A 26,061-nucleotide genomic window follows, 5' to 3' on the forward strand; every position below is an offset into this window, starting at 1 on the left:
CCTGCCCTTAGCAGGGTTTTACAGTCCATCTACACCTACTATTCAAGATTTTACTATCTGACTCAGTGCATAAGTTGGTTCCAGGAGTAATATTGGATAAAAGGGTAACAAAAACCCTGGAGGTCTGACTTCACGTGGAATGGATTTTAATCATGGTTTACTCTCATTAGACATCACTGGACCTATCAACTCCAAAACTCTTTTCTTCTTCTCCTGCCTCTTTTTCTTTTCTTTAAAAGAAAAAAAAAATGATGTGACAGTATACAGGGTTTTTGAAGTTATCCAGAAAGAAATCATTTTTCATAACATTGTTCTAAGAAACATCTGACTTTGAATTAAGCCCATTTGATTGAAGCAATCTCTTTTTTCCTGGGAGTTATCCAATGTTAATTCAGGTTACAGGACTTTGTACAAAATAACAATAGTGTCATTCTCATTCACGCAACCAAATGAGAATAATTACAGTCAGAAACAAAGACATTAAAATTCATGTTCCTTTGGAAACTAAATGCCACATAATAACTTTAAGAGAGTTTGTTTAGCCAGAATGGCCTCAGAGAATAGCTAATGGCAGTTCTTTATCCTACAGACCATAGAGACTGATTTGCCAAGGTCACTAACTCTTCCAAATGTTTTTGGGGACAAGTCATGAACAACTTATATAAGGAAGGAAGAGAAACAAACATGAAGCTCCTGCTCCAAACAATGTCTTAACAATAACTTTATACACTGTCACCTCCCTTAATCCTTACAAGGACTCTTCAAGGGGCGGGCACTTAGCCCACCAAGACGCCAGTCAAGACACCCATGTCCCCCATCAGAGTGCCAGGGTTCAATTCCAGCTCCTAATTCCAGTTTCCTATTAATGTGGACCCTACGAGGCAGGGTTTGTTCAGGAAAATGTAGTTTCCTGGCTTAAGAGTTGGGTCCCTGCTACTCACGTGGGAGACTCAGATTGAGTTCCCGGCTCCTGGCTTCAGCCCAGCCCAGTCCTAGCTGCTGTGGGCATTTGGGGAATGAACCAGAGGATGGGAGATTTCTCTCTTTGTCTCTATGCCTCTAAAATAAATAAATTTAAAAGTAAATAAATAAATAGAATTCTTCAAGGTTGATGTGGTTATACCCATTTAAGAGCTAAGGAGAGGAGGCCTGTGGAAAGTCACTTAGTCTATCCCTGAAGGATTTCATGCTTCACCAGACAGTCAGGATTTAATAATAGTTTAGTTAGAATTAAAATGGGCTGGGATGAAGTAGGTAGGCTTTTTAAGCACAGAAAACCATGCTCTTCTGTGTTTAACAGGATGTTTCAATGGAGGCTTCAAGGGAGACGTCAGTACTAAGATGTGAAACAGGTCAGCAGGTACATAATTAGTAGAAGAGACATCCAAACACCTATGTCATTTTCTTGACATTTTCTGACTCTCTTCAAAGATACTCGCATAACTGTCCACACAGGCTCTGTGACAACTACAAAGCTCTCCTGCTGTAGAGAAAAACACAGTATATAGTATGTACAAAATGAGCAGGATCATGTCTCAAAAATCCTACTTGCAAAAACTGACACCTCAGGACACCATAAGACTTTCAATTACCCAGGAGTGGCCAAATAAGTCATGAGGTGATGACATTTTCATTCAGGAAACAGGGAAATCTTCTCAACCAACAGATTATCTTTTTAAAAATCAACTTTAGTGAGGTATAATTTATATACAAAAAAGTACCTATTTTAAAGGTAGTTTGAAGAGTTCTGACAAACGTAACTGTCACAATCAATTATCTCAAACATCTCCATTAGCCCAAAAAGTCTTCCTGCACCCCTTGGAATAATTATTCCCCAATTTCTGACCCCAGACAGCCACACATCAAATTGCTTTCGGTCATTATAAATTAGTTTTACCTTTCTAGAATTTTTTTTTCTAAATGGAATCATGTATCCTCTTTTGGACCTAGCTTCTTTCATTCTGTCTAATGTTGTAATAATGTAATAATTCACCCATATAAGGTGCTATACATCAATATTGTTCCTTTTCATTGCATTTGGTGGAATTCAGGTTGCTTCCAGTTTGGGACGATTATCAATAAACTGGCTATGGATATCCACATAAGAGCTTTGAGAATGATGACACAGTCTACAGCCACACCACCCTGAATGCGCCCAATCTCATCTGATCTCAGAGAATGACAACACTAATAAAATGACAGCCTCAACTAAAATTTTTCAAGAAAACTTCTAGAACCATCTTTTAGGCACAAGGACATACTAATACTAATATATTTCATTTAAACCATAAAAGATGAAAATCAGCAAAGAATTATAATAAGGCAAATTTCAAACTATACTTACTTCTTTCTTAAGTTCATTGAGACTGTGACTGATTTTCAAAATAGATAATTCCAGTTCTTCAGCAATGCTTTTGGTTTTCTTGCTTTGCTAAAAATTTTTTTAAAAGAATATATGATGTTATTTCATCTTTTTAATCCATTAATTCCAATATTATCTGAACCTTAAATTATACTAAATTTTAATATCACTCTGGAAAATAGAATTTTAGTTGCAGTTATATTTTTACATACAAACTATAAACAGGTGAAATTTTAAAATCCAATTTTCTTTACTAAATTCACCATGTCTAAAACTAGTCTCTTATTTTCTGCTTGGAATATTTAACTCTTCACTGCATTTTATGTTTGCTTATTTATTGATTTTTTATTTATTTATAAGGCAGAGCAAGAGAAAGAAGAGGAGGGACAACATAGTGGTATAGCAGGTTGAACCATCGCTTGTGATGCTGGAGCACTGGTTCCAGTCCCAAATGCTCTGCTTCCAATCCAGCTCCTTGTTAATACACTTGGAAAGCAGCAAAAGATGGCCCAAATACTTGGGCCCCTGCTACCCATTTGAGAGACCAGGATGGAGTTTCAGCATCCGGCTAAAGCCTGACCCAGCCCTAACTGTTGGGGCCACTTGGGGAGTGAATCAACAAATGAAAGATCTCTGTCTCCCCTCTCTGTCACCCTGCCTTTCAAATAAATAAATAAATCTTAAAGACAGAAAGAGATCTTCCATCTACTGGTTCACCCTTCAAATGCCCACAACATCTGGGGCTGGGCCAGGTTGAAGAAGCCAGGGGCATGAAACTCTATCTGGGTCTCCCATGTAAGTGGCAGACTCAAGTTCTTGGGCCATCATCCACTGCCTCCCAGGACTGGATCAGAAGCAGAGCCAGGACTTGAAGCCAGGCACTCCAATATGGAAGTGGCATCCCAAGTGGTGTCTTAATTAGGTGCACCACAACACCCATTCCACCTCTTCACTCTATCTAATTAAAATTGGAATCCTACAGGTAGCTGGATAGGAAGTAGAATCAGGACCTGAACCCAGACACTCTAATAGAGGATGTGGGCAATCCCAATGGCAGTTTAACTAGTTGTACCATACTACCCATCCCATCTCTTCACTCTTCATCTAGTTAAAATGAAAATACCATTCATCTTTAAGATCTTATATAAAGAGGTCGGCACTGTGTAGTAGTAGGTTAACCCTCTGCCTGCAGCGCCAGCATCCCATATGGGCACTGATTCATGTCCCAGCTGCTCCTCTTCTGATCCAGTTCTCTGCTAATGGCCTGGCCTGGGAAAGCACTGGAAGATAGCCCAAGTGCTGGGGCTCCTGCACCCATGTGGCAGACCTGGAAGAAACTCCTAACTCCTGGCTTCAGATCAGCCCAGCTCTGGCCCATTGCAGCCGTTTGGTGAATGAAACAGAAGATGGAACACCTCTTTCTTTCTTTCTTTCTTTCTTTCTTTCTTTCTTTCTTTCTTTCTTTCTTTCTTTCTTTCTTTCTTTCTCTCTCTCTCTCTCTCTCTCTCTCTCTCTCTCTCTCTCTCCCTGTACCTCTACTTCTCAAATAAATAAGCAAATCTTTCAAAACCTTACATAAATATCTTTCTCAGATTACTCAAAATAGATTAGACTCTCTTCTTACCCAATAAGCCTATAAAAGCTCCATGAAGACTAGGATCACCTGTCTTGCTCACCACCAAATCCACAGTACCTGGCCGAGCAAGTGGTAGGTAGTAGTTGTTAACTTCCTTGAATAAGGAAATTTAAATGTCAGTATCTTCATGAAGCCTTCCTGATTCTTGTTCCTAAGTGTAAATTTATTCTGCTTCAAACTCTCTCAATACATGGTCTATATTTCTCTTGGGATATTTACAAAGCTTTTTATACTTTTCTATATTGTCAAATGGCAATTTCCTATATTATCAAAAGTCAAAAAGATGTTATCTTAATCATCTTTAGGTTTCTGGTTCCTGGCATACAAAAGGCATGCATTAGCAACTGCTGGGGAAAGTGAATGAATGAAAAATTAACCTGGCATGCAAAATCAGACAAGTGCTTGTGAAATAGGTGAAGGATACTATTTGCAAATTTAAGTATTGGAAGAATCAGAATCCCAACACAAGAAACTCTTTATACTGAATGTTGAGCTTAAAAAAAAATTTTTTTTTTTTTGACAGGCAGACTTAGACAGTGAGAGAGAGAGACAGAGAGAAAGGTCTTCCTTTGCCATTGGCTCACCCTCCAATGGCCGCCGTGGCCACCGCGCTGATCCGATGGCAGGAGCCAGGTGCTTATCCTGGTCTCCCATGGGGTGCAGGGCCCAGGCACTTGGGCCATCCTCCACTGCACTCCCTGGCCACAGCAGAGAGCTGGCCCGGAAGAGGGGCAACCGGGACAGAATCCGGCGCCCCGACCAGGACTAGAACCTGGTGTGCCAGCGCCGCAAGGCGGAGGATTAGCCTAGTGAGCCGCAGCGCGGGCCTGAGCTTAAAATTTAACACTGAGACAATCTACATTTCAGATTAGAAATCACACGGATCATTCAAACTAAACACAAAACAATGCTCAAATCTCATACACCACTCTACTCTAGGGCAAGATTCCCTGCCCGTGTTGTGATGCCAAGGAAACATCCAAAAAATCTGTGATTCCTATCTACTCTTCATTCATAAATCAATTCATTTACAAGGAAGTAAACTGCTGCTTCTTCCTTCACACTCAGTCATATTCACCCTCCTTCATCCTCACTACCAAAGCTTTTGTCCACGTTTGTTCTGACCCTGCTGTGAGCTATAAAACATGTTCATCCTTTTTGACATAGTCCAAGAAGTAAGTAAATGGTGCCAGATGCGTTTCTCAGCCTGTCTCTCCATTTTGTACTTCACCCATTCTAAGACATTGAATATACTTCCCACATTATACACTTCTGCCAGTCTCCATCAGTCATTCCCAGATAGTTTTAAACAGCCTACATAAGGTTCTTTACATGACTGCCCACCAATTTTAGACCAGGAAATGGCACATGGGTGAAAAAAATCTTTTATCTGCCAGTTGAGTCTACCCTGGTCTTCATTGCATCTAGATCCCACTAAGTGCCCTAAAGTGCTGTTTGTCTGTGCACCAGCTGTCCCCAGAGTTAAGAAGTGTGCATATCTGAATGGCTCTGGCAGTAAGACGCTGGTCCCACAACCTCTAGGCAGGGGTCTACACCTCTGCTGCTTGTTCTGAGGGAGCATTTTGGGGAGGAATTTTCCAAAGGAGGAGCTTGGTAGAAGACAGGGGACACAGGTAAACTAGCAGTGATGATAGCGGCACAGAAACCAGAGTAGCCAAGACAGGAAGCATCAAGTACTGTGATTGTACTGCATGGGAAGGGTGCTTTGGCCAACTAGGAGGGAGAAGAGGAAGGAGACATCCTTGCCATTCTGGACCAAATGCATACTCCTGATGACTATGTTATTAGCTTGCACATCACTCAAAACTTTAGGGAAAAGCTATTATGTAAGATTTACTTGGGGGCTGGCACCGTGGCTCACTTGGTTAATCCTCCACCTGCAGTGCTGGCATCCCATATGGGCACCGGATTCTAGTCCCGGTTCCTCCTCTCCCGGTCCAGCTCTCTGCTGTGGCCTGGGAAGGCAGTGGAGGATGACCCAAGTGCTTGGGCCCCTGCACCCGTATGGGAGACCAAGAAGAAGCACCTGGCTCCTGGCTTTGGATAGGTGTAGTTCCGGCCATAGCGGCCATTTAGGGGGTGAACCAATGGAAGGAAGACCTTTCTCTCTGTCTCTCTCTCTCTCACTGTCTATCTGTCAAAACAAAAAAAAAAAAAAAGATTTACTTGGATGAGAAAGTTCTTACAGCTTGAATGCACACAGAAATGAGCTGCTGCAATTCCATTCTCGACTGAGCTGACAGCTCCAAGATGCGCTCCCTGTGTTCATGGCTGGTGTAGGCAGAATCAGTAAAGTCCTCCGTACGCTCCAGGATAACTTCCAGTGTTGTGGAAAGGTTCTCTTTGGACTGAAAATAAAGATTCTCCCGAAGAGCTTCAATAGTCATCTAAGAACAAAAAGCATATACATCTACCTGAGTCAATATTCCCACCTGAACAAAACGGACTGTAATTTCCAACAGTTCCCAGAAACATTCTGCACATTTCTCTTTTGCAAGCTGAGAGGAAATTTGGCCTCAATGTTAACTATATTACCCACTGACCTGGGAGAACACATTGCTCCAGAGCCATCAATAGCCATGCAAAGGTTCATTCCTAGAGTTGCGGACACAATGAAATTCCCGTAAGATCAGCGAATACAAAAAGAACTTCTGCATGTACCAACCTACAGGAAAAATGAGCCAGCCTCCAGATAAGGGATCTACATTGGATAAAATGCCTGGGCCAACACCTGGAGGATACATTACACCCAAGTATGAGTATATGCAGCCTGGCGGATAGGTGTGGTAGGTGTAGGATATGAGAAGGACAGGAAAAGGCATCAATTTTCCCTTCATTCATTCAGCAAAAATGCTCCTCACCATCTAACTGGGCTCCCTGCATTTTACTTTATGTCCCTAAGAGCATGTCAATGACCCAAACATCCTCTGTCAGGGAGCTATGTAATCTTTCTAAAATGTAAACCTTCTGACATTACCAGAGCCTCTAACTAGCTCCTAACCATCCACAGAATCAGGCCCAGACTACTACAGTATGCACAAAATCCTCTGTGGCCTTGCTTGCTCACCTCTCTCTCTAACACACCTGTCTCTCCAAGGCCCAGATAACCTTTCACTCCAGCCATTATATTCTCTAGTGTGTGGTGAACACATGCTCACCCCGGGCAGTCTTTCGCTCAGCTTTCTAAGGTACACTATGCCATTTCAACCATGTTTAACCTCTAGTCCATGAAAAATGTCTGAGATAACTCGGGCCAAGAGGCAATAAGAGCTGGTGATCCTGACTGTGATCCCAGTGAGCACGATGACCATAGTTCAAATCTGTTTAGCTCTTTATAGTGTGCTCAGATACACATCATTTCAAGTGAAGGTCAAGAGGCCAGAAGGGAGTGCTCACTTCCCCTTCTCTCTGGGCCCACATTATATCCAGTAATCACTCCATCCTAGGAAGACAGGCATATTTTTTTAAGCTAAGGAAGAAAATGCAAAATAGTGAAGTATGGAAGTGACAAATGAGGACCTGAGAATTTAAACATATTTAAACATTATTATTTGAACATAAAAATTAGTCATGGGGATCTAATTGCAGGTTGTTGTTGTTGTTGTTGTTTTTTAATCTTCCTATAGAGAGAACATACATATGGTCTTAGACAGCAACTTTGTAGAATTTTGTGGGGCTTTTTGAAGAATCTCCACATATACGTTTTTATGAGATTTGTCCTGGGTCTAAACGAGGGCCCCACCATTTACAGCTTTCCTCCTCCAAAGAACAAAAACAATTAAATCCACTTCAAAGAGCAGTTAGATTAATGAAAATATTTATTGAAAGCATGGCCCGATGTCCTTCCCATTTCTTTCACCCCATGTTCCTACTTAGACCGTCACAGAGTTAGAAGCCACAGTGTAGTAAGCTGAGAAGCAGCCCAACCTTGTCACGGCCCTTCTGTTAGGTGCATAACCCTTAGCATAGAGCATCACTTCACAGGGCCTTGGTTTTCCCACCTGCTAAATGGGAACAGTCTCCTGGATGATTCAGACACTGCACACACCCAAAGAGCACCTGTACCATCTCTCCACTTCGGATGAGAGGTTGAACTGCCTTGAGTTGCACTTCCTAGTTTCAAATCCCAACACGGTGCTTCTTGGCCAGCAGGCGAACCTCATGTTTCCCAACCTCCTTGACACTTTAAAGGGGTAATAACAATAGTTCTTGTGAAGGCTGCAAGAGTTCATGCATTTAAAGCACTTGGAAAAGGGTTGGTACAGAGTTAGGACTCAGTATCTGTTACTGTGTGCAGCTGTCTGTTTTTACACTTTAATTACTGTTGGGGCTACTGTCAGCACAGTCTCAAAGATCCAACCCTACAACACAAGGAGAGCAGGAACTCCAGCAGACAGGATTTGCTACTGGCCACCATTCATGGATGGCACAGCACTGCTCAAAACTGGGGAGGGCAACGTCCCTACACAGGAGGCGATAGCTAAACCACACAGCTCCGCAAGGCCAGAGTGGTGCTCTAAGCAAAAGCTGGTATCCTCTGTAACTATGACACTAGGCCAAATACCACTGAGTGTTAGGCTTGTACACTGTGGCCCTGCTTTGCCAAGCGATTTAAGCTTCACTCTAAATCACTACACAAATTATGGATACCACACATGTGATGCAACTTGTTTAAAACAGAAAGAAAAAGTCAACATATGCTCTCTTTACTCTTACCTTGAATTCTTTAATTCCAGTAAAAAGACTGACAAATGAAAGATCAGTCTCTCCATTTGGCTTACAGTCAGTCACTATTTCAATGACCTTATCCAATGCCACTTTCATTCGGTCGAATACTCCTTCTTTATTTTTATGGGCTGATTCACAGTTGGGATGCCTGAGACATGTCTTCAAAACAATTGCAAGTTTTTATTTTCATACTTGACCCACACCAGAACACACAAAATCTTACAGAGAACAGGTCATGCTAATAAAAATGTTTCTTTACCCAAATCTCCTGGGTCCCTGGCTCCCCCAGCTGCCTCTCCTCACTAAAGTGGAAGCAGGGTGAGCAAAAAGTGACAGCAAGGTTAAATGAAAGATGCAGAGAGTAAAACTACACCTGTACACTGCAATGACAGTTTACCTAAACTTGGGGGTGGGGGGCTCTCTCTTCATCATGATTAAAACTCTTTTAAAACACAACCTGACACATGCAAGAACTAAAACAGGAATGAAGGAAATGCACAAAGTTGGTTTATAACTGGGGATGTGTCTCTGACTTCTACAAAATGGTGTCAATGAAAAGCAACTCAAGGGCCAGATGTGAACAGTGCCTTCCAAGTGGGCTCTGTGAAGTCTCTGTTTCTGTGACTACACTGGTCCGAGCATGCAGTAAATACTCTCAGAAGACAAGACAATTCTAAACAGGCTGCTAATGAGACATTTACAAGTTCATTCTGGAATTGTACCAATTTGCTGGCCAACTGCAGTCTGGAAATACAAGCTCTTCATTGATAATTTTGTGCAAAGCAGAAAAAGGAATCAGATGTATGAATTTACAGAATAAACAAACTAAGGGCTGACTTCGTGCTCCACTGTTACTTAACAGATCCTGACTTGCCCAAATCTTTCTGCAGCACATGTGCTGGCTCCTCTGCGAGGCTGGCAAACCCTACAGGGAGTAACCATGTCTGGCAGGCCTTGATTCGGAGCACCTGATAGACACACCAGGTTCACTCGGCTGCTCAATCAAGGCTGACTCTGAGATTAATTCCTGAGTAGAGTTGAAGAAGAAAGTTAACATTCATGTAAATAACAACTTAGACTTGACTATTCAGGCCTATCTTCCAGGTTAGCAACTTGTTCATTTAGAAAATGTAGACTATATAACTTGGGTGCATTGAATCAGGTTTCCTATCATGCATAACACAGTAAAACCAAAGTCTTCTTACCTTGGAAGCTGTGAGAAGCATCATTGTACCCTTTTCAAGAACTGCTCTCGCTGCTGCCATTTTTGCTTTTTTCTTTTCATCTTTTAAATCCTAGAAATGAAATAAAACCACTGGGTAGTTTAGGATTATGTAAATAATCCAATTTCTTGAAAAATCATTTACTCAACAATAACAATATTCAAAATTTCAGGGACATTAAGTGAACAAAATGATAAAAATGTATCAAATGTCACTGCTTCAATCTAAACATAGTAGTCCCTTCCCCCCCCCCCCCCTTATCTACAAAAATAGTGAATGAAAAATTCCAGAAATAAACAATTCATAAGTTTTAGGTTATACACTATTCTGAACAGCATGATGAAATGTTGTGCTGTCCTACTCTGTCCTGCCAGGCTGTGAACCACATCTTGGTTCAGTGTAACCTGTGCTGTATTCACTATCTGCCCATTAGTTACTCGGCAGCTGTCTCAGTTACAAGAGGCTTTGTGACAGCATCTCAGTGTTTGTGTTCAAATAACCCTGATGTTACTTAATAACAGCCCCAGAACACAAGAGTAGCAATGCAAAGGAAGCACCCAGGCATTAAACATAGATGAAGGGATTCATTCTGGTACTTTGTGGCTATGCTGTAGGGTACATAAGGGGAAAAAAAAACATAGTATACATAGGGTTTAGTACTATTGGTGGTTTCAGCCATCCACTGGGAGTCATGGGATGCATCCCCAGTGGATGAGGAGTGCTACTGAACATTAACTTTTTTTAAGATTATTTACTTGAAAGTCAGAGTTACACAGAAACAGGGGGAGAGGGGAAATGGCTGGGGCTGGCCCAGGCTGAAGCTGGGAGTCAGGAGCTTCTTCCAGGTTTCCCATGTGGGTGCAGGGGCCCAAGCACTTGAGCAATCTTCTGCTGCTTTCCCAGGCACGTTAGCAGGGAGCTGGACTGGAAGTAGAGCAGCTGGGTATTGAACCAGCGGCCATGTGGGATGCTGGTGTTGCAGGCGACAGCTTTACCTGCTACGCCACAGCGCTGGCCTCTGAACATTAATTTGATATGAGTAAAAGCTGCAGCTGCCCTTCAGAAGGATGCAGAGCCAGGAACTGAGACTGTGGCAGAAGTGCCAGGTGGCTCACGTTCTCGTGGTCTGCCACACCTGAAATTCTCATGTCCAACTGGACACTCGCATTCCTAACCAGAAACAACCTTTCTATGCCTTCCTTAACTAACAGTGACTTTTTTTTTTTTAAGCATCATTGGCCATTTGTTGAAAAATTCACTTTTTATTTGAAATCAGGGATCTTTCATGCACTGGTTCACTCCCTAAATGGCCACAATGGCTGGGGTTGGGCCAGATCAAAGCTAAGAGCCAGAAACTCCATCCAACTCTCCAATGTGCATGGCAGGGGCTCAAGTAGCTGAGCCATCTTCCACTGCTTTCCCAGGTCAGTCAGCAGGGACTCAGAAAGCCAGCAGCTGAGACTTGAACCACCACTCCAAAATGGGATGCTGGCAGCATTATAAGCAGCGGCTTAACCTCCTCAGCCACAATGATGGCCCCACTCACTGATTATTAATGCCTTCAAAACAAACACTTAGAAATCAATTTTGGGGGGCCCGATGCTGTGGTACAGTGGGTTAAGCTGACACCTGTAGCACCAGGATTCCATATGGGCTCCAGTTCACGTCCTGGCTGCTCTACTTCTGATTCAGCTCCCTGATACTGTGCCTAGGAAAACAGTAGAAGATGATCCAAGTGCTTGGGCCCCCACACCCACATGGGAGATCTGGATGAGGCTCCTGACTTCTGGCTTCAGCCTAGCCCAGTCATGGTTGTTATAGCCATTTGGGGAGTGAACCAGTGGATGGAACATTCTCTCTCTCTCTCTCTCTGTAATTATGACTTTAAAATAAATAAAGAAAAATAATTCTTTCAGGAACTGTGTCAATTAATCCCATTTAACTGCTTGTGCATTTCAACAGGAGGCTTATTTGTCCTAATCTTAAATACTATGTTGCTCTGAAATGTTCTCAAAGTGTATAATTTTTTCCAACCAGATTATGAATGCTGAACTAAGCACTATCATGAATATCTATACATTTTTTTAATTTCTCTTCACAAAACCCTCAAAGAATGTATGCTATTATACGAAACACCCAAATATTGAAAATCTAATCTACAACCAAATGCTGTAATAATAACCTGGTTACTACATCTAAATTAGAGGTCGTATATCATTTTCAATAAAAGGCCAGATACCTATTCAACTCTGCGGTGGCAATGTGAAAGCACCAGAGACAATACAGAAAGATATGAGTATGGCTGTGTTCCAATAAAATTTTATATATGGACACTGATTTTAATTAAAATTTTCACCTGTCTTATTAGTCTTTTTTTTTTTTTTTGAAGATTTATTTTATTTATTTGAAAGACAGAGTTACAGAGAGAGGTAGAGACAGAGAGAGAGGTGTTCCATCTGCTGGTTCACTCCCCAGATGGCTGCAATGGCCGGAGTTGCACCGATCCAAAGCTGGGAGCCAGAAGCTTCTTCCAGGTCTCCCCCATGGGTGCAGGTCCTTGGGCCATCCTCTACTGCCTTCCCAGGCCATAGCAGAGAGCTGAATCAGAAGAGGAGCAGCTAGGTCTTGAACTGGTGCCCATATGGGATGCTAGCACTTCAGGCCAGGGTTTTAACCCACTGTGCCACAGCGCTGGCCCCTCTTGTCTTTTTTTCAATAGGGAATTGGTTAGAAGCCCTTTATCAGAAATAAGAAAGACCTAAAATTTGAGATTGATTTGTCTTTGGAAAGAAATTTGTTATGAAAAGTTAGAATTGATTCAGTAATTACTCTAATAATCACTCACTCACTTGCATCCTAATATGGCTTTCTTTAATAGGAGCTAGGAATGGGATTACATTTAGTGCAGAAGAAACTGCACATAACTCAAGGGTTAACTTGGGTCACTTCCAAAACACTGTGTCCTACATCAAGTGTATACACCAATCATAATACCTGTAAGCCACATATGACACCATATACTGTATGGTGAGAAAAAGCAATGGAAAAATCAGCATCTCAACTTGCAAAGGTCAACAGCACCAAACAAAGATCTGCAAAAAACCAAGCTGATTCAAGGAATACTAAGTACAACATTCCCTTATCTCCTAAAGTATTTTCCCAGGCTTAATTAAGGCTCTCACCAAGCTGTCACTGTCTACTATCCAGGTTCAAGTCACCTTCATCTCTCACTGGTTCCTATAGCCTAACTGGTCTCCCAACCCCTGCCCTTGTCTCCCAAACTGTTCTCAGCATGGCAGCTAGAGGGATCCTGTTAAAATCGAAGTCCGAAGATACCATTCTCCTACTCAGTGCCTCCAGTGAAAGGAACCCTGTTTTACTTAAAGCCAAAGTCCTCACACAGTCTCAGCTCCCATCACCTCTTTGACTTCACCTCTGTTACTCTCGCCCCTTGCTCACTCTGACCCACCCACTGGCCTCCGTGGTGTTCTCCAAACACACCACAGGTATATCTGTTTAATCATCTATCTCCCCCAACCACACTAGCCTGCAACCTCCCCAAAGGCAAAGGTTTCTGTGTCCTTTGTTTACTGTTATATCCCCATCACCTATCATAGTACCTGGCCCACGGTGAGCAGCTAAAGAATATTTCCTTAATGAATGAAACTTACCAGGGCCAGCACTGTGGCATAGCAGGTAAAGCTGCTGCCTGCAATGCTGGCATCCCATATGGGTGCTAGTTCAAAACCCAGCTGCTCCACTTCCAATCTACCACCCTGTTAATGGCCTGTGAAAAGCAGTGGAAGAGGGCCCAAGTGTTTGGGCCCCTACTACCCACTGGGAGACTTGGATGAAGCTCCTGTCTCCTGACTTCCACCTGACCCAGCACTGGCCATTGTGGCCATCTGGGGAGTGAACCAGTGAATGGAAGATCTCTCTCTCTCTCTGTAACTCTTTTAAAATGAGTAACAAAAGAAACTGGCCTACAGCCATTTTTAGATTAATTTGATCATGTAAACACTGGATGCACATTCCATGAAAATATCCACAACTACTAGCACTTAGGAAACACAAAGATACCCAAATGGCTGCTAGTAAGGTTTAGGGCCCCCAATTTAATGAGTTAAATTTTAAATATAGATACTCACTCAAAGTGTACAGAAGTTTTAAAATGTTGGCTCATGGTGTTATAAGAAATGAAAATCTCCATAACAAATTCCTAACTACAATCAAAATAATGGTGAAAGTTTTCTAGCTGTGCCCAGAAAAGGAAGCAGCTTGGGCAGAAAGTGTAACACAGGGATGGCAGCTTTGGAACCTATGAATCACATCATGCTTGCCCAAGTAGTCAGAAGACGTTGGATGACAAGCTGTTACTATTATAAAACATTCAAGCCAGTCATTTTTGTAGGAGGGAGAGTGGAGGAAGGAAGCAAAAAGAAAGAGAAGTAAAAGAAAAATTATTTATTAAGAAGAATGCTGGGGCTGGCGTTGAGGTGAAGCAGGTTAATCCAATGCAATGCCAGCATCCCATATGGGCACTGGTTCACGTCCCGGCTGCTCCACTACGATGCAGCTCCCTGCTAATGTGCCCAAAAAAGTGGACCACTGCCACCCACATGGGAGACCTGGATGGATTTCCAGTCTCCTGCCTTCAGACTGGCCCAGCCCTGGCCGTTGTGGCCATTTGGGGAGTAAACGAGCAGATAGAAGATCTCTCTCTCTCTCTCTCTCTCTGTCTCTCTGTAACTCTGCCTTTTAAATAAATAAATGAAGGAGAAGGAGAAGAAGGGAGGAGGGGGAAAGAGGAGGAGAAGGAAGGGGAGGAGAGGGGAGGGAGGAGAGGGGGAGAGAAGGGAAAGGGAAGAGAGAACGAAGAGGGAGGAGGAGGAGGAGAAAGATGTGGCAGAACAGAAAATGAAACCGGAAGGTGCCTAAGGAGAGAGCTTAGGAATTACAGACCAACGCCACTACCCAGTGTGCCATTTTCCAGGCCAATACTCATCTCCCCAGTGTCAGCTACAATAGGAAAGTACTTATCAAAACTAAGAGAGCAGAAGCTAGCATTGTAGCAAAGTGGGTTAAGCTGCCACTTGTGATGCCAGCGTTTCATATCAGAGTGCCAGTTTGAGTCCTGGTTACTCTGCTTCTGATCCAGCTTCCTGCTAACGTGGGGAGAAGAGGCAGATGATGGCTTAAGTACTTAGATCCCTGACACCCACGTGGGAAACCTGGATGGAGCTCCAGGATCCTGGCTTCAGCCTGGCCCAGCCCCAGGTATAGCAGCCATCTGGGGAGTGAAAGAGCAGATGGAAGATATCTATTTCTCTCTCTCTCTCTCTCTCTCTCTGGAAGATATCTATTTCTCTCTCTCTCTCTCTCTTTCAGTCACTTTTGCTTTTTGAATAAATAAACATTTACCAAAAAACACAAGAAACTTAGTATCTTTTGGGCAATACCCAGAAGCATTTTCACGGTCAGTTATGTTCTGCTCAACTTTCTGATAAGATGGACTCACAGACACCCAAGAAAAACTCAGTCTTCTACCTCTCTACACTCTGAGCTGGGGAACAGAGCTGCGAAGAGCCAGTATCACGTTACAGCTTTAGAATCACACGTGACTTAGCTAAAGCTTCCAGCGCAGTGACCTTGGGAAAGCATATCATCCTCGCAGGCTCAGTTTCCTCATATGTGAAACAGTAATGACAACATCTGCCTCAAACAGGTGGCTTAAGAATTAAACAAGATCATGTAGCTTAAGTCCTTAATACACAGACTGCAAACTGAGAATGGGTTGGGTTATTACTATTTTTTGTTTTGTTTTGTTTTGTTTTTCACAGGCAGAGTTAGACTGTGAGAGAGAGACAGAGAGAAAGGTCTTCCTTCCATTGGTTTACCGCCCAAATGGCTGCTAAAGCTGGAGCACTGCGCCAATCCAAAGCCAGGAGCCAGGTGCTTCTCCTGGTCTCCCATGGGGTGCAGGGCCCAGGGACTTGGGCCATCCTACACTGCGCTCCCTGGCCACAGCAGAGAGCTGGCCTGGAAGAGGAGCAACCGGGACAGAATCCAGCGCCCCAACCGAGACTAGAACCCGAGGTGCTGGCACCGCCGCAGGTGGAGGATTAGCCTGGTGAGCTGCGGCGCTGGCCGGGTTATTACTATTAACATAATGCAGTGACAATAATACAAACATATAACAAAACCCGGGAAGAATACATATGAACAAAACAAGTACTCGAGGTGGGCCTTGCAGGCAGGTTTGACCTTGCCTGCTACGTGAGGCAGGAACATATTTAACCATGATATGTGTGCAAAAAAAGACAGAGATCGACCTACTTTATCCTGGCTTATTTATGAAATTATTTCAAGATCAAAGTCAGAGATTTAAAAAGCAAAGAAACCAACCCCAAACAATTGCAGATCCCACTTTTATCCAAACTAAAAAGGATGCATTTATCAGAACATTTTAAGATGTGGTAAATACATACATTTTGCCTATCTCCAGTTAGGTGTGCAAACTCCACCATCTCATTTCCAAATTGACTGAATATTTGGACAAATTCTTGAAAGCTATTCACTTTCTCTAGCCGTTCCATAGTGGCCAGAACCTGCAAAACAGAGAATTCCATGCTATCAGGTAATAGATGTGAGAGTGTCTGAGACAGTTAACACTGAGTAAAGAGAGTTAAAAAGGGGAAATTGCAAATTTCAGGAGAAAGCTGAGAACAAGGAGCCAGAAAAGAAGAAAGAGGAAGAGGGGCTCAGAGAAGCACAAGTAGATTTAAAAGTTAGGATCATTAAGGGAATCAGTTCTTCTTTAGGAAAAAGAGATGGCTCACCCAAAACGCAAACTGATAAAGAGGCAAAGAAATGATGAAATACACAAAGAAGAGACTGTTTACGTAACCTTGTCTGGCAAAGGTGCGAAAGGGCAGGATGACAGAAACCGAATCTGCAGAACAGGAAGGGCTGGGATGGACAGCGACCCACAGAGGCTTTAGGGTGCAGTGAGCCAGACTCCGAGGAGCCCTGGGCAGCTTGGGAAAGCGGAAGGAAGGTCATCCACAGAGTGAGGAGTGGGAAGGGAGGCCCCGGCTTTAAGAGCAGGAAGAGAGTTGGATGAGCCAGGGATTGCCTGCGTGGAATACACGAATCTCCAAGAAGCTTTGGGTGGTGGGAGGGAGTGGGGAGTGTGGGTCTGTCACAGGGTCAGCAGACTGTGTGATGTGCTTTCCTGAAGTAAAGTAAATAGATGTGAAACATATTTTCAAATATATTTTTCTAAAATAACAGTACTGGATTAGTTTTAGTCTGACTATGATAGGTTAAAAAAACACAGATATCCTGTGTTTACTTACTTTTAATGAGGATGTGATGGCTATTTGGCAGTGTTAATCTGCCCTGGCAGCTCAGGAAGCCCAAGCAACCAGCACAGATAAGGCCTACTGGGCCTGCACTGGACAGAGCCTCTGTCTTTCACAGACAGGAAGACTGTTATTCCTCAGGCACTGCCTGAACCACCTCTCCGGTTTCTTTTTATGTTTAAACTTATATTTCTTTAAAGGATTTATTTTATTTATTTGAAAGACAGAGTCACAGACAGAGAGGTCTTCCATCTGCTGTTCACTCCCCAAATGGCTGCAATGGCTGGAGCTAAGCTGATCCAAAGCCAGGAGCCAGGAACTTTTTTCAGGTCTCCCATCTGGGTGCAGGGGCCCAAGCATTTGGGCCATCCTCTGCTGCTTTCCCAGGCACATTAGCAGGGAACTGGATCTGAAGTGGAACGGCAGGGACTTGAACCAGCATCCGTGTGGGATGCTGGTGCTGCAGGCCAGGGTTCTAACTCACTGTGCCACAGTGCCGGCCCCTAAACTAACATTTCTGTATTCATTCAACACTCATTAGGCACATCTGTCCTCAAACCCTAGGGGGACAATGCCTTTCACAAACGAATGCCCTCCCCTTTGCCTAGGGAGAGTTCCACAGAAGGAAGGGATCACTTGTGCCCTGGGTTCCCCAACAATCAAGGGGCATTATCTGAGAGACTAGAAGAGTTCTGGACTGGAAGAGTTTAAATCCATTGTTTTTGTTTTTCTGAAAGGCAGAGTGGCACAGAGAGAGAAATCGAGATCATCCATCTACCATCTACTGGCTCACTTCCCAAATGCCAGCAACTCCCTGGGGTAGGCCAGGCCACAGGTACCAGCCAGGAATTCCATCTAGGTCTTTGTGGGTGGCAGAAGCTCAAGCACCTAGGCCATGATGCACTGCCTCCTGTGTGCGTTAACAGGAAGCTGGCGGTGAAGCATGGAATAGCCAGGACTCAAACGAGTACTCTGGTATGGGATAGGGCATCCCAAGAAGTGGCTTAACCTTGCTGCACCACGATGCCCAACCCTAAATCCATTCACTAAATTCTACAACTATTCAGCAATATTCACAGTTTACACATACAGAATTTTTTTTAACTGTGAATAATTATGGTTTCAGATTATTTAATTTTATCTTAAGCTTATACATTGTTACCCCCTGACTTGGAAAACCATACTTGGAAATATTTCAGCATTTTTATCAACTAGGTTTCTATCATAGACATCACCACGGTGCTTGGCTGTTCTTCCACACATTACACATATTTAAACTTTACTAGGGTCAGCATGATAGTGCAGTGTGTTAAGCAGCTGCTTGTGATGCCAGCATCCCATGTCAGAGGGCTAGTTAGATTCCAAGCTGCTCCACTTCTGATCCAGCTTCCTACTAATGTTCTAGGAAGGCAGCAGATGATGGCCCTAGTAGCTGAGTCCTCGCCATCCATTTGGCAGACCAGGATGGAGTTTCTGGCTCCTGATTTTAGCCTGGCCTAGCCCTGGCTATTATAGCCATTTGAGGAGTGAAGCAGCACTTTTCTGTCTCTTCTCTCTGTTACTCTGCCTCTCAAATAAATTAAATCTTTAAAGAATTAAGCTTTCTCTTTAAAAATATTAAAGCTTCTATCAATAAGCCTCAATAAGGGGATAATGACTTTCTGAGAAGAAATATTATTTGCATTCAAAAGTTTAGGCCCTTGGAGCTGGCGCTGCGGCACAGTGGATAAAGCCGCCGCCTGTAGCATCAGCATCTCATATGGGCACCGATTTGAGTCTCAGCTGCTCCACTTCTGATCCTCCTCCCTGCTAATGTGCCTGGGAAAGCAGTGGAGGATGGCCCAAGTCCTTGGTCCCTGGCACCCATGTGGGAGACCCAGAAGAAGCTCCAGGCTCTTGGCTTCGGATGGGCCCAGCTCCAGCCATTGCAGCCATTTGGGGAGTGAACCAGCGGGTGGAAGACTTCTCTCTCTCTGCCTCTGTCTCTGTCTCTCTGTAATTCTGCCTTTCAAATAAATAAATAAATAAATGTTTTTAAAAAATGGCCTTTGAGCACCAGTTTGAAACCCGGTTGCTCCACTTCTGATCCAGCTCTCTGCTACAGCCTTGGAAAGCAGTAGAAGATGGCCCAAGTCCTTGGGTCCCTGTACCCACATGGGAGACAAGGAATAAGCTCCTGGCTCCTGGCTTGGGAATGGCCCAGCTCCAGCCATTGCAGCCATCTGGGGAGTGAACCCGCAGATAAAAGACCTCCCCCCCGCCCCCGTGGCTATGACTCTCTGTAACTTTGCCTTTCAAATAAATAAATAAATACATCTTTTAAAAAATTCAGCAATTATAGGTGTAGAAGAAACACTTAAGTTACAGACATTTAGAGTTATAAACAATTATAATAGAAAACCATTGCCAGACTACCAATTATGCTACAAAAATTTCTGAACAACTCTGAAAGGCCAAAGTATAGCAACAACAGAAAGGCAGATACCTTATTTCTTGATGCTATTATCTGTTTGATGACGACTCGGTCTGCCAGCAACAACACCTTTGTTACTGAAGAAAGAAGTAATCTTGCAGCCTTTATAACTCCTGTTTTGTCTGTAAAAATTGTGATCTGGCCATCAGATTCTGGATGATTCAAGTTGGTTACATCTGTAAGTGCTGCAATTGTTTCTCCTAAGAGAAAGGGGATGGGGAAGTTAAATTGGGAATAAGACACAATTAAACTAAAATCCCGACTTTCATCTAATTGTCAAGGCAATATGCATGATGGGGAGAAACTCAGCTTTGGAGTCTCGCTTCAGGAACAAGAAACAGCTTTGCTTTGATCATCATGGGGATTACCCTAGAAAGCTTTGCAATGACAAACATAATAGCACACTCAAGAACATGGCGAATGTTTGCCTTTGCCCTGTCTGAAAAGCAAGATAAATTTTGTTTCCAATGGTATGACCAACTACACAAGCTAAAAGCCTTCTGCTCTAAAGACATTAGAGAAAAAGAAAAGAACCTGAAACTACAGCAGTAAGCAGGTGCCAGGGCTTGGGTGGGTGCAGGGCCGGGGCAGGAGAGGAGTCCCCACTAGTCACCACAACCTCAGGGGACTTGCATTTTTAGGGACGTCCAGAGAGAGCAGAAAGATGAGGCACTAGGCCCCAAAGGATAGCTAACCTCTTCAGTGATGAGAGGGGTAAACACAGAACAATAAGCAAGTGTGTCTGTTGGTCAGCCTAGACCCTGGGCACAAAAAGCCTTCCTCCTGAGAATTCACATGATGGACAAAAAAATTCTCATCTTCACTGTTGCTATCTGACCTTCTGATTTGTATACAGCAACTCTCCATCAGCACAAGAATACAAATGATTGCTCTCCTCAAAGATGAAATCAGGCTATAATATTCTCCAAACCTCCTTACTGCTATACGATCTTGAAAATTAAAAAAAAAAAAAATGTTTCCATCATCTTGAAGTATTCAAGATAATTTTTAAAGTCCTAAATAATCCTACATGCATAGTGCATTGGTTTTCTCACAAAAACCTTGTCCACCCTATTGAATACATACAATCATGTTTCATCCACCCATAGTCTAAGGATTTTGAGGAAAAGTATTGGAATTTCAATAGACAGAACACAGGGTGTGATAAAAAGTCAATGTTCTGAAAGATCAATCTGCTGGGAGCATAAAATGGATTGGAACAAAGAGACTCAAGCCATTTCAACTGTGGGGATGAGATGGGAAGAACTAATTAGGATAGCAACCACAGAACTATAAAGAAGATGACTGAGGAGATACTGAGGAAAGAAAACACAAATTAGTGCCTGACCAATTATAAGAAGGAAAGGAAGAATGAGAAATGGCTTGGAGGTTAGGGGCTAGCACTGTGGTATAGTGGGTTAACCCACCACCTGCCATGTCAGCTTCCCATAGGAGTGCCAGTTTGATTCCCGACTGCTCCACTTCCAATCCAGCTCTCTGCTAACACACCTGGGAAAGTACATGGGAAGGGAGATGATAAACTTCATATCAGACAACAGAGGTTTCAAATGACACAGTAACACAAGCAGGATAAGCCACTAGACGTGGCTGATGCTCTGCCAACAGATGATGTTTATGGTCAGCTCCAGGATGATTTTTTTTTTTTTTTGGACAGGCAGAGTGGACAGTGAGAGAGAGAGAGACAGAGAGAAAGGTCTTCCTTTGCCATCGGTTCACCCTCCAATGGCCACCACGGCCGGCGCACCGCGCTGATCCGATGGCAGGAGCCAGGTACTTATCCTGGTCTCCCATGGGGTGCGCGGCCCAAGGACTTGGGCCATCCTCCACTGCACTCCCTGGCCACAACAGAGAGCTGGCCTGGAAGAGGGGCAACCGGGACAGAATCCGGCGCCCCGACCAGGACTAGAACCCGGTGTGCCAGCGCCGCAAGGCAGAGGATTAGCCTAGTGAGCCGTAGCACCGGCCCAGGATGATTCTCAACCACCCCAGCTGCTGGCATTCACTTTCTTACATTGTCCCCTTCCACCAGGTTAGTATAGCAGAGGTGAGGCCATGGCAGTTAGTTAGGAAAGAACTGCTTCACATTCTCTCGCTCCTTCCCCTTAGGGAAGTCAGCTGCAAGTCATAAGCAGCCCACCCCTAACAAGTAGAGGCACAGTGGTGAGGAAGCAAGGCCTCAGGCCGGCTGCCCCCAGGGAAGGCTCACCTAGGCAGAGGAGCCTGGAAGCAGATCCTGCCAGCCAACCAAGCCTCCAGATAACTGAGGCCCAGCCCACACCTGGCCTACACCCTTGGGAGACAGAGCGACAAGAACCAGAACTACCCAGGTAAGCACTCCCTGATTCCTGTCCTTCAATAACTATGTGAGAGAATAAATGCTTGTGGTTTTAGGTTGCTAAGCTTGGGTTAATTTGTTACACAACAATTGGTAACCAATGCAAAGTTTTGATTGCAAAACATACAGAGAACAAAACTGCTTCCAACTAAATCTTAAGACACATATAACAATTAACTGTCCACATTCTATGAGCAATAGCTAAAAGGATGAAAATGTTGCCTCTATTCCTCTGGAAAACATTAACATTTCCTGTAGTTCTCAGTTACCAAAGATACTACATAGGAGCCTGCCCATAGGGCACTGTTAACCTTTCCTTTGTCTGATTAAACAAGGCACTGAACTCAAAAGTACAGGATGGTAACACTGGATCAGCTCCACCAACCTGGGCAAAAGCTCCCTTAACATTATAAAGATGTTTGGGGCCAGTGCTGTGGTGTAGCGGGTAAAGCTGCCGCCTGTGGTGCCAACATCCCACATGGGTGCCAGTTTGAGTCCTGGCTGCTCCACTTCTGATCCAGCTCTCTGCTGTGGCCTGGGAAAGCAGTAGAAGATGGCCCAAGTCTTTGGGCCCCTGCACCTGCATGGAAGACCTGCAAGAAGCTCTTGGCTCGTGGCTTTGGATTGGCACAGTTCTGGCCATTGCAACCAACTGGGGAGTGAACCAGCAGATGGAAAGCCTCTCTCTCTCTCTCTCTCTCTGCCTCTCCTTCTCTCTCTGTGTAACTCTTTCAAATAAATTAATCTTTAAAAAAATTATAAAGATGTTCAAAATGCACAATGTTCAGAAATTACTTTCCTGAAAAAGCCACAAAGTTGTCATATAGCTTCATGGCTGCCATTTTTAATTTATTATATTCAACTAACCAGTGTTATATCTTAAAAAATATATTTTATTTATTCAAGAGGTAGAGTTAGAGAGGGAGAGACAGAGAGAAAGGTCTTCCACATACTGGCTCACTCCCCAAATGGCTGCAGCAGCCAGAGCTTGGCCTATCTGAAGCCAGGAGCCAGGAGCTTCTTCCATGTCTCCCACATAGGTGCAGGGGCCCAAGCAGCTGGGCCATCTTCCACTGCTTTCCCAGGCCATAGCAGAGAGCTGGTTTGGAAGAGGAGCAGCCGGTACACGAATCAGCACCCATAGGAGATGCTGGCGCAGCAAGTGGAGGCCTATCCGACTATACCACAGCACCAGCCCCCGTGTTATATCTTAATGTAAAATCCAAAAGTCAACCAAACACAGCTATTTACTAAACTTTCAAATGAAATCTAAACCTTGCTTGGTTGCCAAGTAAAGAGTAAAAATACAGTGCAAGAGTTCAACACAGGGGAGGAAGAATAAAAAGTAGGGGGGCTGGCGCTGTGGCATAGCAGGTAAAGCTGCCACCTATGATGCCAGCATCCCATGTGGGCACCAGTTCATGCTCCACTTCTGATCCAGCTCCCTGATAATGGCCTGGGAAAAGCAGCAGCAGATGGCCCAAGTACTTGGGCCTTTGCCACCCACATGAGAGACCTGGAAGAAGCTCTTGGCTCCTGCCTGGCCCAGCACTGGCCATTGCAGCCATCTTGTGAGTGAACCAGTGGACGAAAGACTCTCTCTCTCTCTCTCTCTCTCTCTTCCTCCTTCCCTCCCTCCCTCCCTGTAACTGACTTTCAAATAAATGCAATCTTAAAAAAAGTAATAATTAAAATGACAATATTTATTGAGCATTACATCAAAATACCTCTATAAACACAAACAACCCCATTTTATAGATGAGAACCCTGAAGCTTTGAAAAGTTTAATGGCACAGTATTACATGGTTAATAGCACAATGTCATATGACTAGCAGTAGACGGATTAAGATTGAAATCCCTACTCTTGCTTCAATCAAGATAGCTACAAGACACAATAATATGAAGAACATCCCAATATTTGCTGGTGAATTGTCCATTGTATTATGTAATGTCTGTTTTATGAGTGCCCACACGATAATTTTAGTGCCAGGAAAAAGTCTCTTTCTCCTCTTACAAGCTGGTTTGTTTCCTTTTGACAAACAATGAGAATTATATAACTCGCTGTTTCCCACACTTTTGTCTTCCCTTCCAGGAAGTATAAAGATAAATTTCATGCTTAGTTAAAATAATCAGGTTTGCCAAAGTATCTAGCACATTTATTTTTATCTCCTATTTTAATGGGTTTATTGAACATGCCTTTTAATGTGAGCTATTATAAATCCTTTTTAAAAGTGGGAAATTTGAATTATGAATAGAAATTATGAATAGAAAAAGGCTATGTCCCCTGCTTCCCACATAAAACCTATCCCCTGTTCCAGTAACTGCTGGAAACCCAAGTGAGCCCAGAGTTCTCCATTTCCTTTAGTCAACAACCCAGTTCCGTCTATCAACTATATTAATGACTGTTTTCTCTACTCCTCCTGCTCTTTATAGTCCTGTCTTGGTCTAGCTGATAAGTCTCCATATTAATCTCCCTCCCTTCAGTCTCAACCCTCTTTCAACCTGTCCTCTCTCATTTGTTTCCTCCATACTACCAGAAAGATTTCTAATACAAAATAATGTGTCTTTCATCTGGCTTAAAATTCCTTGGTGACTTTGTGTTACCTACAGAGTAACACCTACGTCACTCCCATAACACGCAGGACCATGTATGACCTGGTTGGTCCCTCCATATTTACTCAGCCTTATTACACCCACTTCCTTCCCTTGACAACCCATCAGCGGTTGTCCACTGCAGGAAATGGCACAATCATTTACCTAGCTGTTCATATCCTGGAATTATCTGTGACTCTTCTTACTGTCACATCCCACATTCAACCCATCAACAAATCCCATCAGCTCCATCTTGACAATATTTCCAAATGCAACCACCTTCCACTGCCTCAGATGTTATCACATAGTCTACATCACCATTGTCTATCATCCGGGCCACCACAACCACCCCTTGTTTCTCTACTGTACCCTTACACCCCATAAAATCTATTCTCTGCACAGAATAGTTATCCTTTTCAAATACAAATGAGATTGTATCACTGCCTATACAAATTTTCCCACTAGCCACCCAATATAGTTAGAACAAAGTCCTAAGTTCCTATTTGCCCAGGCATTCACATAACAGATCCAAATTTCATTGGCAGTCTGTGCTCTAATATTCCTTCCTTAGATCTTGTATCTCAGTAGTTCTCAAACAGGAGCCTTTTAGACTCCCTAAGACAGACAGCAATGTCTGGGTACATTTTTGGTTTGTCTACTGGCAGCTAATAAGCAGACACGAAGGATGTCGCTAAACCTTCCACAGTGCACGAGACAACCCCTGATGACAAAGAATTATCCAGCTCCAAGTGTAAATAGCATCAAAGTCGAGAAACCCTGCCCGCTCCAAAATAGCACCAGATGGGTCTCCTTTCCCTTACCCAACTTTCTTTCTTCATGATAACTGTCGCCACCTGGTATTACATACTTACTTACTCATTGTTTATGGTCTGTCTCCATCACTAGAATGCAAGTTTCATGAGGACAGACTTTTGACAGATTTGTACATGACTAACTCCCACAACCTCAAAAGCCTAGTAATAGCCAGCAATCAGTAGGCATTTATAGAAAGAATAAATAGATTAATAACACTTCAACAAACTATTCATAGCCCTCAAAACACCTCAGGATCCTGTGTCACCAGCCATAGAGAATTGTAAAAAACCATCAAGTTGGAAGTCACTAAGATCTGTTTGCGGAGCAGGCGCTGCGGCATAGTGGGTAAAGCCACCGCCTGCAGTCCTACATCCTATATGGGCACTGGTTCAAGTCCCGGCTGCTCCACTTCCAATCCAGCTCTCTGCTGCTGGCCTGGGAAAGCAGTGGAAGATGGCCTAAGTCCTTGGGCCCCTGCACCCACTTGGGA

The 26,061-nt window shown here is 43.5% G+C and overlaps 1 protein-coding gene across 6 annotated transcripts in view; it reads right to left on the minus strand.

Moving 5' to 3' along the window:
* Positions 1–26,061, minus strand: part of CTNNAL1 (catenin alpha like 1) — a 68,516-nt gene that overhangs the window by 25,261 nt on the left and 17,194 nt on the right. For all 6 annotated transcript variants that reach the window (XM_008255847.5, XM_008255935.5, XM_008255890.5 and 3 more), the window contains 6 exons: positions 19,820–20,007; positions 16,459–16,578; positions 9,953–10,042; positions 8,736–8,906; positions 6,206–6,406; positions 2,345–2,431 (listed from right to left, as the gene is read on the minus strand). In XM_008255847.5, coding sequence (XP_008254069.1) covers positions 2,345–2,431; positions 6,206–6,406; positions 8,736–8,906; positions 9,953–10,042; positions 16,459–16,578; positions 19,820–20,007 — 857 coding nt within the window. The remainder of the gene's footprint in view (positions 1–2,344; positions 2,432–6,205; positions 6,407–8,735; positions 8,907–9,952; positions 10,043–16,458; positions 16,579–19,819; positions 20,008–26,061) is intronic.

This window comes from Oryctolagus cuniculus, chromosome 1 (assembly GCF_051225735.1).
Source record: "Oryctolagus cuniculus isolate XC-2025 breed Fujian yellow rabbit chromosome 1, ASM5122573v1, whole genome shotgun sequence".
Classification (NCBI taxonomy): domain Eukaryota; kingdom Metazoa; phylum Chordata; class Mammalia; order Lagomorpha; family Leporidae; genus Oryctolagus; species Oryctolagus cuniculus.